General features: G+C 43.5%; 1 protein-coding gene and 1 pseudogene across 3 annotated transcripts; both read left to right on the top strand.

The window, feature by feature from the left end:
• Nucleotides 1–266: 266 nt before the first annotated feature.
• On the top strand, nt 267–14,199 carry LOC126604263 (proteasome subunit beta type-6-like). Of its 3 annotated transcripts, none has more exons than XM_050271445.1 (8): nt 267–463; nt 552–628; nt 12,116–12,171; nt 12,262–12,334; nt 12,611–12,722; nt 13,266–13,339; nt 13,667–13,741; nt 13,870–14,199. In XM_050271445.1, the coding sequence occupies exons 1-8, from the start codon at nt 352–354 to the stop codon at nt 14,002–14,004; spliced, it is 714 nt and encodes a 237-aa protein (XP_050127402.1). In that variant the 5' UTR covers nt 267–351; the 3' UTR covers nt 14,005–14,199. The 3 variants fall into 3 exon arrangements, with proteins under 3 accessions (XP_050127402.1, XP_050127401.1, XP_050127400.1); XM_050271444.1 differs by lacking the exon at nt 552–628 and adding an exon at nt 11,942–12,018 and having other exon boundaries at nt 268–463; XM_050271443.1 differs by lacking the exons at nt 267–463; nt 552–628 and adding exons at nt 11,671–11,853; nt 11,942–12,018.
• Nucleotides 5,196–5,916, top strand: LOC126604268 (uncharacterized; annotated as a pseudogene).
• Nucleotides 14,200–14,258: the final 59 nt, after the last annotated feature.

Below are 14,258 nucleotides of genomic sequence, written 5' to 3'. Positions count from 1 at the left end.
GTGTCGTCCCAAAGAAAAATAGATAATTAGTGAAAAGGAGGTCAAAAATCCTTAAACCAATTTATTCCTAATATATCTTATATAAAAATAAATAAAAAATAAAAAAACTTGTGAAAGAGTATTCAAATGTCCGAAGTAACGCTAAACACAATTGCCCATGATTTATTTTTAATGAAAACTTAACAGAGTTGGGTGTAATGACATATTAATAATTTGTGCCAAATGACCCAAAACCCACATAATATTGAAAATCCAAAGAACTTGTGCACTAAGTCAGCTTTAACAAAAGCCCTTCCTCTCTCTCTCTCTGCAAATTCAATTTCCTCTGAAAAACCCAACCTTTGATTCGTTATGGCTTCTTCCGACATGGATCTCAACGCCCCTCACTCCATGGGTACCACCATCATTGGCGTCACCTACGACGGAGGCGTCGTACTCGCCGCCGACTCTCGTACCAGCACCGGTAAGTCTCATCGCTCTGTCCTCCACCAAAACCCTAAGCTGATTTTTCACAGTCAACACTCACCCAAATCGCCTTTTGATTCTTGCAGGAGTGTACGTGGCCAATCGCGCCTCCGACAAAATCACCCAGCTCACCGACAATGTCTACGTCTGCCGCTCTGGATCGGTACCCATATTGTCAAATTTCACCCCTTTCAGTTCAATATCATCAATTTCTTAATTTTTTTCGACTATTCCAACGTTTTTCCCTTTTGGGTTTCCCATATTGTCAAAATTCAAACCGGGCCCAGGAAAAATGAAAGACAAGTTGTTCGTGGCAGGAATTTCCGCTGGGGATGTTTCCTGGCCGACGAGCACACAGCTCCCCTGGAGGTTGGCGCCGGTTGAGGGCTGCTGTCGGGCTTCTGCTTCGTTTCTGGGCGTTTGTCGGGCAAGTCTCGTCGGGAAAGACTCTTCGGGCAAGGCTGAAAGAGAAGGACAACGTTAACTTTGAGAGGTGCCTTTGTGGGGCCTTAGGTATAGGCCTTGAGGCTCACAATCAAGGTTAACATTTAGGTGCTCAGGCGTGCCACTGCCATCTTTAGCATGGCAGATGTAAAATGGTTGTCGTTCTTTCATTGTGTGTATATATATATATATATATATGTATCCAAGCAACCGTGTTAGTTTTAACAGGTGCCTTCGTGGGGCCTTAAATGTAGGCCTTGAGGCTTCCCATCAATAACTAAACCAGTGCTCGAACGCATCATATTTATTCTTGTGATTGTAGGAGTCTTCTAACTATTATATTTCTGATTACCCGAATCCAAGGAATAGAACGAACCCAAATATGTGCCTTTGTGGGGCCTTAGGTGTAGGCCTTGAGGCTTCCCATCAGAGTTCATTCTTATGCTTAGACTCTTGAGATCACTGAATATGATGAATCCAAATGGATGCCTTTGTGAGGCCTTAGGTGTAGGCCTTGAGGCTTTCCATTAGAGTCCATCCCATACTTAAGCGTTCTATGATAATCATGATATAATAGAAAGAAAACTAGAAGGTAGGTCGATTACTTGCGCCCCAAGTAACTTCGGACTTCTCGTTTATCAAGGACTGTCGTGGATGGGTTAAGTCCACATAAAGTTCTTTTTTATGCCTTGAGGCCAAGGACTTTTAAACTAATCAGATTTACATGCCTTCGGGCTTAGGACTTGGATCTGATTTAAGCAATGAAGATGTATTTAAATCGGATCCAAGTACTGAGAAAGCTTTGTCATAGTGATTTTGCTAGAAACAACTTGTATATATAACTGGAAATATACAACATATTACTAGGCTTTTAAAGAAAGAAAAGACAAAGACAGAGCCACGAAGGTCGGGCAAGATTAAACCTTATCAATTAAGGATGATCGTCTTGCAGGTCCCTATCATTGTGTTTCTGTCAAAGGTCTGAAAACTTAGAGGTGGAGAGGGGAAAGGGGAATACAAAAGGTTGAATCGATACTACAACAGGTTAGAGCAGGGTAGCAGAGCTATTACAAAGGTTAGAAGAAAATAGTATCCCGCGGGGGATAAAGGCTGGTCCCGAATGGGATGAAGGCTTGGCTGACTACAGCTTCGTTTGGAAGGCAAATCTGGCTTTGAGCAGAGTTTTGGCTTGCATTTGTTTGTTTGTTTGAGTGTCTCTAATCCTGCCTTCTCTTCTTCCTTTTATAGACAACTTTGGCTTGGGTTCCTGTAGCCACAGCCTTGCCCGAATGCGGTTTGGAGGTGATGACTCATCAGCTTTTTTACATGAATGCCACCATAAAGTACTTTATTGGGCTGTGTGGTCTGATCAACCTACACCACTTGATCTTTGGGTAGGTAAGCAAGTGGCCCTTTCCTGCCACCTAAGTTTCGTCCGGGCCTTTGGTTGGGCCGACTCCACCCTTGGGCTTAAAGTTCGGTTTTAACCCAAACAATGCCCCCTTCAATTGATATTAAACATGGAATTCCAGGCGCCAATATTAATTGAAAGAGGTTCCTTTTTAAACCCACGAATACCTCACGATTGAACTTCCTATTTTTCCGTGTTCAGTAGAAAGGAATCCTCTTGTGATAAAAAAAAACTTCCCTACTTCTCCCTACCATTTTCTCTGTTACCCGAGAAGGTTGCATCTTTATTATCTTCCTTGTTTTTCTTTCTCGACCTTTATCAAATGGCTTCAGGATCCAGCCAAACCCCACCATCCTATGAGTCTGGCGACGGAATCGCCACCATACGCCGTCTACTCAACGGGCTGCATCGTCCGCGGGCAGGTTTACATTCTGAACTATTCTTCGAGATGCATGGGGTACAGTCATTGGGTCCCGCCTGGATTTCTCGGGTCCCCTCAGTAGTAGAAGACAACATGCCTAGGGGAAACTGGTTTACCCCAAATCCCTATTTGACCGGGTCGGGCATCTCCTCCTCCAAATGGTCATTACATCGTCGAGGCTTTCCCTTGATGAATGATCCCACCTGGGTCCAGTGGGTTGACGAATTGGAGCCCTTCTTCAAGCAAAAATGGATGAGCAATGGTATTTATGAATTACTTATGCTTTCGAAGACTTTCATTGTTCCTAAGCCCGAATTGCTCACTTCTGCTCTTCTTTTCTGGAATACGGGCACAAATACCTTTGATTTTCGTATGGGTCCCATGTCTCCCACCATCCTTGATATGGCCCAGGTCTTCGGGTTGAGGCCGTCGGGCAGGACAGTAGATGTTACTCAAGATTGGGTTCCGTCTTCTACCACCGGGAGTTCGAGTTCTTCTACCCCCTTCCTTCCTCTGAGCTACAATTCCGCCACTTTCAAGAGTTATGGGACCTCCTTTAAAGGTTTCATTCCTTTTGTAAAGGAAAATTTTGGGGTAGGCTCCCCTCGGGCTGACAAAGACCAAGAGCATATGTACTTTCTCCTTTATTGGCTCAACAAGCATGTCTTCCCCAATAAATCCAAAGGAGTGAGGGTAGAATGGATCCCTTTGGTGGAGGTTCTCCATAATTTTGATGATGTAGCCACAGGTCCATTTCTTTTCTCCCATCTCTATCACCTTCTTTTTGAAATGACTCGGGATGAGCCCTTTGAGACCAATTTGAACGGACCAATCTGGATGGTACAACTCTGGCTGCAATGGTATTTTTCAGAATTTCGAGCTACCAATCTAGAGTTTCCAGAGGGTGTGGCTCCTGCCCGAATTCTAGCCGAAGCTCCTCCCACAGACCATTCCACATTCGCCTATTTTTACTTTTTCGGAGTCTGCAGGACTCGATCAGACTTGGAATAGGGTGCGTCAGTCTTGAGGAGATACCCTTGGTTCTCTGACCAAGCCTTCCAAGATGCCCCTGGTAAGGATGCTACCCCCTTTTGTAGAGAAAAATTCATCAGCTGTATTCAACCAAGAGACTTGGCCTGGGGGGTTCGGGGCAATAGATATGATCGAGGCTTGGAGGTGTACCATCCTAACTTCTGCAGCCGGCAGTTAGGATTTAGGCAAGCTATACCTGTCCCATTCTTCGACTCTGTCCATTGTGGCACCTCATTCCGGTTACAAACCCCAACTGAAGTGACATTCCGAGCCGCCTGACGCAGCCTGGATGTAATGAGTCAAGCAGCCCGACATTCCGTTGTTCTCAACTTTGAATGTACCTCACTGTTTTCATCTTGGTGGGAGGATAAATGGACCAGAAAGTATGGAGGAGATTTGAAGGTGAATCACGATCGCATCTTCAACCAGCTTTCTCTTAAATCATATCCTGGCTCGGGCGAGCTTGCAACTTGGAAGGAGATGATTCAAGAGAAAAACCGGTTACTCCTAATAGGTACCTCTCTTTCCATCTGATTCTGTTTTTCCTCCGATGTCCATTTTCCCTCATATTTGCTTGATTTTGCAACTCCAGTGGATACAGAGTCTGAAGCCATTGAATCGGAGAATGATTCTGCTGATGCTGCAATTCTTCATGGTGCTGCCGCAGAGGCTGAGAGACGAGAAGCTGGGGAGGGGACGGATATATCAGAATCCATTGGTGATTCAGAAGCTGAAGGAACGCCCAGAATAATCACTAAAGCCCCCAAGCGAAAGAAAGCAGCTATGACTAAAGATTCAAACCCTGATCCTGCACCTCGTCTAGCAACCACACGACCAGTTCTTACTCGAAAGAGTAAGCGGGCAAGGATTACTATTCCTCTTGAATCATCAATCCTATCTGCTCCAGTTCCTGAGGCAGGCAGAAAGAAGCAACAATCATCAAGTGAGTTTCCTTTTCCTATTTCAAACTGCTACCTTTCTCCTTTATCTAATTGTCCCTTTTATCGATCAACAGGACCTCAAGCATCTAAAAGACCAATCCTGGCTTCTAAGGAAGAACCACTAAGAGCTGCTATGCTTAAAAAGGCCGAAGAATTGCGAAACACCACCCTCCGAGAACTCGAGGTATGGCTGATTTTGTTGCATAATTTCTGCCTTTCATACAACTCTAAACTTGATTACTCTGACTCAGGCTGCAAGAGAGGAAACGCTCTCTTCGCCCGAGGCTTCTCCACAACCTTCCAGAGAGAAAAACCTTTCCCCCTCTCAGACCAGTCCTGCTGAGGTACTTCTTTCCCCCTACTTCTTGGATTTCTATCCAATTTATGGATCTAATGGCTAAGGCCTTTTTCTTCTTCTATTTTGTCTTCCTAGGCTGGTGCATCTGCTTCTTTGCCTAGTCAGGGACCTCCTCTGAGATCTATGGCCTCTTCCACTGCTCTAGATGCGACCCCTTCTTCTCAATTTGATCCGTCCACAGGAGTGATGCTACACTTCGTGGATGAAGATGATCATTTGGTGAGTTATTATTTCCTCTTTGAAATTCTGCACATTGCTACCCAATTAACTCCTATTCATTTTTCCTGCAGCCGTCTCCAATGTATGAGCCACCTCCCTCACTAGTGGTCTCAGATAAGGAACCCATAGTTCCTTAGATCCCTGTTACTTCAGATGCTGCCATTTCGCAGGCGTTTGCTCGCCCGATAGTTGATGAACCTTCTTCTCCTCATCCAGACCAGACTCAGGTATTGGAATACTTTCTTCTTGCTTCTTCCTCTGGTGACCATTTTGCTGATAATTACTGCTTTCTTTGGATATATCCAGGATGCAGGCACAGGTTCAGGGGCAGCTCCTCCAGCTGGTGGTGAAGAACCTTCTCCCCAACCAAGAGTTAGTACCTTCTCTGGTGAAACCCCGGGGCTGAGTCAGGTAAACTTCTTCTCTCCAGAACCTCATTTGCTTCCACCTGTATTTAACTCGACCGAGTCTTTTGGTTTTTTGCAGCAAGCTCCAAAAGAAACATCCCCTCCTCCATTGGCCCGTAAATCAAAGCGCTCTCATCCTCATTCATCTCCTGGAGGTATTGGTACCTCTCCCTCTGGAGTTGAGCAGACTAATCAGGCAGAGGTTACCCCCTAAATAGGCATTGTCTCATCGGAGAGAACTATCACGCCGGACCCTCCTCATTTCTCGTCCTTAGATCCGGCCAAGCTGCCCAAACTCTTTGAAGCACTCGGGCGACTTGAGACGCGGTTGAAATCTTCAACGCAGCCTTCAGCAACCTCCATGTCTTTGGAGCAAAAGCAAATCTTTCAGGAATGGGCAAAGAAAGAATTCACCGCTTCATTTAGTCTCAAGGCTCTTTGTGATCTTGAGAAGGTCATAACTGAATTTTTCAAAACTGGTCATTTGTCCAAGCCTCATCACGATTCTTTTCTCTCCTTCTTCGAGAACTTGCGGGCTCTCAGGGAACAATACCAGAGAGCGGATAGACAAGCGAACCGGGCAAAATGCTTTATGGAGAAAGAATCCAACTCCTCTACCCAAGTCAAACGGCTGATGGAAGAAAGCATGCAGACCAAAGAAAGGGTTAAAGTGGTTTCTTCTGAAATCCAGAAGCTTGAAGAGCAACTGATTGCCTTAAAGGCAGAAAGAGCAACTCTTCTAGATACCCTTGAACACCAAATCGAAGGGGTAGAAGAAGCGACTTCGGAGCTAGAACAAGCCAAGTCCAAACTTGTAAATAGCCATACTGTTTTGGCCGAACCTAGTAGGATTTTTACCATCATGCGAACATACTATTCCAGAATAATCACTCTATGTAAAGATGTAAAGTTTTTAGAATAGAATGATTTGTAACTCCCTTTTTATATTGGAATGGATATGTAATTTGCTCCCTGCTTTGCTTTGTTCGAACAACTGGTCTCGGGCAATTCTTTGCCCCCTTGTCTACTTGCTTTCTTTCTCCACCTCTATTGTTGACAACCTTAGAATCTGTCCCTGGTCCTCTGGTCCCCTCATGGCACTCTTACTCAGCTGATGACCCCGACTTCTTAAAAATGAGGTCGATCATATTAATAGGAGCCTCCGGGAAAAGGTTAGTATCCACCATCATACTGGCTTGGGGTGAATCAAGCAATAGCTTTCCATTCACTATAAGATCTTGTACCCAATCTCTAAACTGGACACAATTAACTATAGAATGGTTGAAAGTATAATGTAGCTTGCAATACTTTTTCCCCCTGAGTTCCTCGGGCATGGGCATCTTTTTGGCACTATCGGGCAAAATTACTCTTGCCCGCACCAGTTCTTCGTAAATCTCCGGTGCCTTGGTTAAATCGAATGAATAACTCTGATACTTTGGGGGTTTCATGGGGACGAAACCACCATCATTCATCACGATCTTCTGATCATTGACAGGTTGGACTAACCCCTTGATCGTCAATGGTTTGAAGGGCGTAGTCATCTCAGCAGCACATACTTCTATATTTTCTTCCTCACGACCATCCTCGTGTTCGGGCCTGGTTTCTCCCACCTCCACATGGTGAATAGTAGCCTTGCTTTTGTAGAACGGAGGGACTTTGGAAGTGTGCTTCACTTGTTGTTCCTCTTGCAACAACCTTTCGTACTTCGTGGCAGCAATCACAAGTTCTTGCAGCTCACTGAACTGTGCATCATAAAACCTTTTTCTCAAAGGTAATTTCAAAGCCCTTTGAGCAATGGATATGAGCTGTGCTTGATTGACGGGGAATTGGCATCTCATTTTGGTCCTCCTGAACCTCATCATGAAGTCTTCCGTGGATTCATGATCGTATTGTTTTACCTCCACTAGATCATTGATGGTCAATTCTGGCTCTATCCTGTAGAACTGTTCATGAAAAGCCATCTCCATTTGCCCCCAGTTGGCAATAGAGTTGGGGGGTAATAGAGAATACCATTGAGACGCCAATCCCGCCAACGAATTTCCAAACAACCTCAATTTGTAGTTTGGATTGTCCTCATACGCCATACAGTGATTGGAGAATTTGAAAATATGGTCTCTGGAAGACACACTGCTGTCTTCACCTGTGAAGGTAGGGAATGCGGGCATCTTGAAGTTGAGAGGGAATGGATTTAGCTCGTCGATATGTTCAGGATACGGCTTCTGGTAAGTGATCCTGAATACTGGGCGAGCCCGTGGCTGGGCGTTTTGAGTCACCGTCCTTCTTAACTCAGCCAACTCCTCCCTTAATTGCTGAGTGGCTAAATTATCATTACAACCGAGGATAGCTGATCCAATCTTCGGGCTCCGGTCATTGCCCGCATTTGCTTCCCTCCTTGGTTCGGGCCTCCTCCAGTTAGATCCTCCACCTTTATTGACCATCGGGGGTGGTCTATAGGGTGGAGGTTTATCTGACGCAGTAGTGGTAATAGTAGTGGTAGCCTCATTTCCACTGATTTCTCCCATCATACCTGGCATTCCGTACCTCATCCTTTCCTGTTCGTTCTGCCCCCTATTATTAAATGATAATAATGGGAAACTAGGAAACTCTTTTTCTGGGATCGGCTCCATCACTGGTTGACTTCCCTCAGGAATTACCTTTTTCTTTCCCCTATCTCCTGTTTCTTCTAGTAGTGGGAATAAGGGAATGATTGGCTCATCTCTCGTAATAACCTGGCTTATTCCACTTCCTTGAGCACCATTCGGAGTAGAGAACTCCAAATCAAGCTTTCTCTGTAGATTCCCTGTGAGCATACAAAGTCTGCCTACTTCTCCCTTTGTTTCTAGGGAGATCATTTCCATGCTTTTTAACACTTGGATCATTGTAGCTTGTAGTTCTTCGTTGCTTCCCCTTCCTTGTGATCTTTCAGATGCAGTCGGGCTATCTGGAACCACCTGTCCGGATGGGGAAGAAGGATTTTCTGATTGTCCTGCCATTTGGAGAAGACCTTCCTTTGGATTCTTTTTATCGAGTTTATGGTTCTTCTTTTTGGACATGCAAGATCTGGAAGTTTGGGTCCCACCGGGCGTGCCAAAACTATGTTCGTGGCAGGAATTTCCGCTGGGGATGTTTCCTGGCCGACGAGCACACAGCTCCCCTGGAGGTTGGCGCCGGTTGAGGGCTGCTGTCGGGCTTCTGCTTCGTTTCTGGGCGTTTGTCGGGCAAGTCTCGTTGGGCAAGACTCTTCGGGCAAGGCTGAAAGAGAAGGACATCGTTAACTTTGAGAGGTGCCTTTGTGGGGCCTTAGGTATAGGCCTTGAGGCTCACAATCAAGGTTAACATTTAGGTGCTCAGGCGTGCCACTGCCATCTTTAGCATGGCAGATGTAAAATGGTTGTCGTTCTTTCATTGTATGTATATATATATATATATATATATATATATATATATATATATATATATATATATGTATCCAAGCAACCGTGTTAGTTTTAACAGGTGCCTTCGTGGGGCCTTAAATGTAGGCCTTGAGGCTTCCCATCAATAACTAAACCAGTGCTCGAACGCATAATATTTATTCTTGTGATTGTAGGAGTCTTCTAACTATTATATTTCTGATTACCCGAATCCAAGGAATAGAACGAACCCAAATAGGTGCCTTTGTGGGGCCTTAGGTGTAGGCCTTGAGGCTTCCCATCAGAGTTCATTCTTATGCTTAGACTCTTGAGATCACTGAATAGGATGAATCCAAATGGATGCCTTTGTGAGGCCTTAGGTGTAGGCCTTGAGGCTTTCCATTAGAGTCCATCCCATACTTAAGCGTTCTATGATAATCATGATATAATAGAAAGAAAACTAGAAGGTAGGTCGATTACTTGCGCCCCAAGTAACTTCGGACTTCTCGTTTATCAAGGACTGTCGTGGATGGGTTAAGTCCACATAAAGTTCTTTTTTATGCCTTGAGGCCAATGACTTTTAAACTAATCAAATTTACATGCCTTCGGGCTTAGGACTTGGATCTGATTTAAGCAATGAAGATGTATTTAAATCGGATCCAAGTACTGAGAAAGCTTTGTCATAGTGATTTTGCTAGAAACAACTTGTATATATAACTGGAAATATACAACATATTACTAGGCTTTTAAAGAAAGAAAAGACAAAGACAGAGCCACGAAGGTCGGGCAAGATTAAACCTTATCAATTAAGGATGATCGTCTTGCAGGTCCCTATCATTGTGTTTCTGTCAAAGGTCTGAAAGCTTAGAGGTGGAGAGGGGAAAGGGGAATACAAAAGGTTGAATCGATACTACAACAGGTTAGAGCAGGGTAGCAGAGCTATTACAAAGGTTAGAAGAAAAGAGTATCCCGCGGGGGATAAAGGCTGGTCCCGAATGGGATGAAGGCTTGGCTGACTACAGCTTCGTTTGGAAGGCAAATCTGGCTTTGAGCAGAGTTTTGGCTTGCATTTGTTTGTTTGTTTGAGTGTCTCTAATCCTGCCTTCTCTTCTTCCTTTTATAGACAACTTTGGCTTGGGTTCCTGTAGCCACAGCCTTGCCCGAATGCGGTTTGGAGGTGATGACTCATCAGCTTTTTTACATGAATGCCACCATAAAGTACTTTATTGGGCTGTGTGGTCTGATCAGCCTACACCACTTGATCTTTGGGTAGGTAAGCAAGTGGCCCTTTCCTGCCACCTAAGTTTCGTCCGGGCCTTTGGTTGGGCCGACTCCACCCTTGGGCTTAAAGTTCGGTTTTAACCCAAACACAAGTGCAACATTGTACCACTACTTTGACTGAAGAAGTCGGTTTGGGCCTTGGAAGAATCCAAATTCCAATGTACATATCTGTAATTTCGTATCCCCGAGAGGGTTTCTCCTCCCTTTATATACCGGTCGCTCGTACATCCCTACAATTCCCTTTCCGCCGAATCCCTAATTGCTTCTCCTGTTTCTCTATTTTACACATTGTAGAGAATTCTTGGGGAAGCTTCTTATACAGTTTTGCCTATGGAATTTAAGCTTCGTACATCACCATCGCATCAGTTGGTGAGTGATTTCTTCATCTTCTTGTATTAGAAGGAATTGGCAATTCCTTGCATGGATTCTCATTGGGATTCCATTTTGGCAGTGGGATGATAAAGATCTTGAATTGCAGGCTGATATGGATCGATTTGTACAGGATGGGTCTGTTGATGATAATGTCGAGTCTATTTTATCCCCTGATGATGTGGATCGTAGAGATGCTGTTGGTCGATGTATGGATGTCAGCAAAGGTGCGGTGGGGGCCATGTAGTTGAATGAATTCTTTGTTTAACATCATCCTGAACGTAGTATCTGCCAGTATTTTCTCTCCTACAATGCAATTTTTCGTATTTTCTTGAATATTAGGTATATACATTCATAAAAACCAGGACACTGCAAGTCATCGGTATTGATTCACAAGTCTCAATTAATGATCTTTGTCTTTTTTCTTTTGTCAAATTTTATCTCGCATATATAATTGTGTTGTCCACAAACACACAAACAGTGTCAATACTTGTTCTTATTTTCGTAAACATTCAAAAGAGAGAATGTAGATGTAACCAGATATTCGCCGAGCAAGAGTTTTGATCATCGATTAGCTGATGACATTCAATTCCAGCCGCTGATGCATGCTTCTAATAAAAGTTTAAATCTTCTAAATAACAAATGAAAAACATCCCCATATTAGTTCGGTTTTTTTTTTTTTGGATTTTGTTAGGGTTTTCTTTTTCAGAGGAAGAAATGGTCATGGACTCAGCACTACTATGTGTTTGTTAAAACTTAAAATGCTCCCACAACTCGAACTCAACGCTTCAACCCAAAAAGTTCAAATTGGAACTGCATTCACGGAGAGTTAATTTCTAGATATATTCTTCTCCTCATCTGTTGGGCCAAATGACCCAAAACCCACATAATATTGATAATCCAAACAACTTGTGCACTAAGTCAGCTTTAACAAAAGCCCCTCCTCTCTCTCTTTCTCTGCAAATTCAATTTCCTCTGAAAAACCCAACCTTTGATTCGTTATGGCTTCTTCCGACATGGATCTCAACGCCCCTCACTCCATGGGTACCACCATCATTGGCGTCACCTACGACGGAGGCGTCGTACTCGCCGCCGACTCTCGTACCAGCACCGGTAAATCTCCTCACTCTCTCCTCCACCAAAACCCTAAGCTGATTTTTAACCTTCAACACTCACCCAAATCGCCTTTTGATTCTTGCAGGAGTGTACGTGGCCAATCGCGCCTCCGACAAAATCACCCAGCTCACCGACAATGTCTACGTCTGCCGCTCTGGATCGGTACCCATATTGTCAATTTCACTCCTTTCAGTTCAGTATCATCAATTTGTTAATTTTTTTCGACTATTCCAACGTTTTCCCCTTTTGGGTTTCCCAGGCTGCCGATTCCCAAGTTGTTTCCGACTACGTGCGCTACTTCCTCCATCAGCACACGTCAGTGTTTTCTTATTTTGTTCTGCAATTCTTTTCCTTTTTATGATTCTCCTTTGATTTTTTTTTCCTGATGGGTTTGTGTTTTCTCAGCATTCAGCTTGGCCAACCTGCGACTGTGAAAGTTTGTGCAAACCTCGTCAGGCTGCTGTCTTATGGCAACAAGGTTGGTTTTTTATTTTACTGTTTTAGTTCCTTGTTTGTTGGTAGAGGTCGCACTTGGTGCGATGACAAGTGCCTTCGCCCATGAGCGGTAGGTCTCGGGTTCGAGACTTGGGAGCAGCCTCTCCATAAATGGGGGTAAGGCTAGCCGACATTCACCTCTCCCAGACCCTGCGTAAAGCGGGAGCCTTGTGCACTGGGTACGACCTTTAGTTCCTTGTTTGTTGGTATTGTTGCGTTAGATTTTGTTTGTAGTCTTGTGATGTTTTGGATTTGGCAGAATATGTTGGAAACTGGGTTGATTGTTGGCGGCTGGGACAAGTACGAAGGCGGTAAGATTTATGGAATTCCTCTTGGTGGCACACTGCTAGAGCTGCCCTTTGCCATTGGAGGTATGTTATGCTGGATTTTTTTCCAACTGAGTGTCAAATTTGTGTTTCTAACTGAGCTGCTACAGTTGTGGGATGAAATTGCACCGCTTGTACAAAAAAGAAAGTCATAGGATTTGTTTGATTGAAATAGGATCTTTAGTGACTTATGACTTGGCTTTGAAGTCTTCTTTGATACTTATGGACACGCATAATCGAGATACTTTTTGGGCAATTATCAAACTCGATTTAGTAGAATGAAACTGATTGGTAATGCTGGATGTGCCTCAATGACATTTCAGTAATTCATTTTGGGGTCAATGAATGGAATTTGAGGGATCAACAACATATATATATACCGGCCAAAACAAGGGTTATGTTCAGATATGATATCCCTATTATCCCCACATCATTGCGATTGGTTTCCATATCATATTTTGTAGCTTGAAAACTTGGAAGTTTCTGTTTGGAAGTTTTAAACTTTTAAATGTGATTTTGCCTTCCAAGGATGTTCAGTTTGATAGTGTTTCCCTAGAGTTTGGCTTAACATAATATTTCGTTTTGTAGGATCTGGCTCCAGTTACTTGTATGGATTTTTCGATCAAGCATGGAAAGAAGGAATGACCAAGGATGAAGCCGAGGTATGTATTTCTTCATGTTTGCAGATTCAAAAATTTAGTACTTGGGAACATATTGGTCATGAAAAGTTCTAAGTTTCCATGGGACTTGACCTGGTTGCTATTTTGCATCAATAAATAACTTAAATGCTACAGTATTGCAAGCAAGCTTTTACTCTTGGAAAGGAAATCAGTACTAAAATTTTCGTTTTATGGCTCCATCATATATAATATGTAGTTGGTGATGATATTATTCAGGCATTCCCTGTGACAAATAAAAGGATTGCTATCGTTATGTAAAGTTTGGTTTTGAGCTTTATTGTTTACGAATCTTTGGTGGCACCATTGCAGCAATTGGTGGTCAAGGCCGTTTCTCTTGCCATTGCACGAGATGGTGCCAGTGGGGGTGTTGTCCGTACTGTAGTTGTATGTTCTTTTTCCCCCTCAACTCTATTTGAGACTTAGACAATCAGATTAGTATTTTTGTTTCGAACATACAAGACCATATATTGGCTAAGTCCCTTTCTTTCCGTTTCATTTGTGCGGTTTTGCAGATCAATTCCGAGGGAGTGACTAGAAACTACTATCCTGGTGACAAACTTCCACTGTGGCATGAGGAGTTGGAGCCTCAAAACTCGTTATTGGACATCTTGAACTCCGCTAGTCCGGAGCCAATGAACACACAATGAAGATCTTGCTAACCGATAGGAGTCCGGCTACTTTCTATTAGTTTCTTTAACTCATCAAACTCTTGTTTTCAAGGAGGAATAGGGTGTTCAACTCCTATCTTGGAAAATTGCTCATCTTTTGTTATTTAGTTGTTGTACGTTGGTTCGACCTTTCGACCTACATATGCTTAAATTGTAACTATTGTAGTTCGTGCATTGTCTCGTTTGCTTTGTTTCTTTCGTTTCCTTTTTCACGAAACTACTTAAATTGACAA

Source organism: Malus sylvestris, chromosome 15 (genome assembly GCF_916048215.2).
Source record: "Malus sylvestris chromosome 15, drMalSylv7.2, whole genome shotgun sequence".
Lineage (NCBI taxonomy): Eukaryota > Viridiplantae > Streptophyta > Magnoliopsida > Rosales > Rosaceae > Malus > Malus sylvestris.
Note: the sequence above shows the minus strand (reverse complement) of the source record. Positions and strands in the feature narration are given on the sequence as shown.

What these genes read in the sequence shown, in the direction of transcription:
- LOC126604263 (XM_050271445.1), top strand. Translation starts at nt 352, where the DNA reads ATGGCTTCTTCCGACATGGATCTCAACGCCCCTCACTCCATGGGTACC. An exon ending in ACGTCTGCCGCTCTGGATCG is followed by an intron (nt 629 to 12,115) that starts GTACCCATATTG and finishes TGGGTTTCCCAG; the next exon opens with GCTGCCGATTCCCAAGTTGT. An exon ending in TGCTGTCTTATGGCAACAAG is followed by an intron (nt 12,335 to 12,610) that starts GTTGGTTTTTTA and finishes TGGATTTGGCAG; the next exon opens with AATATGTTGGAAACTGGGTT.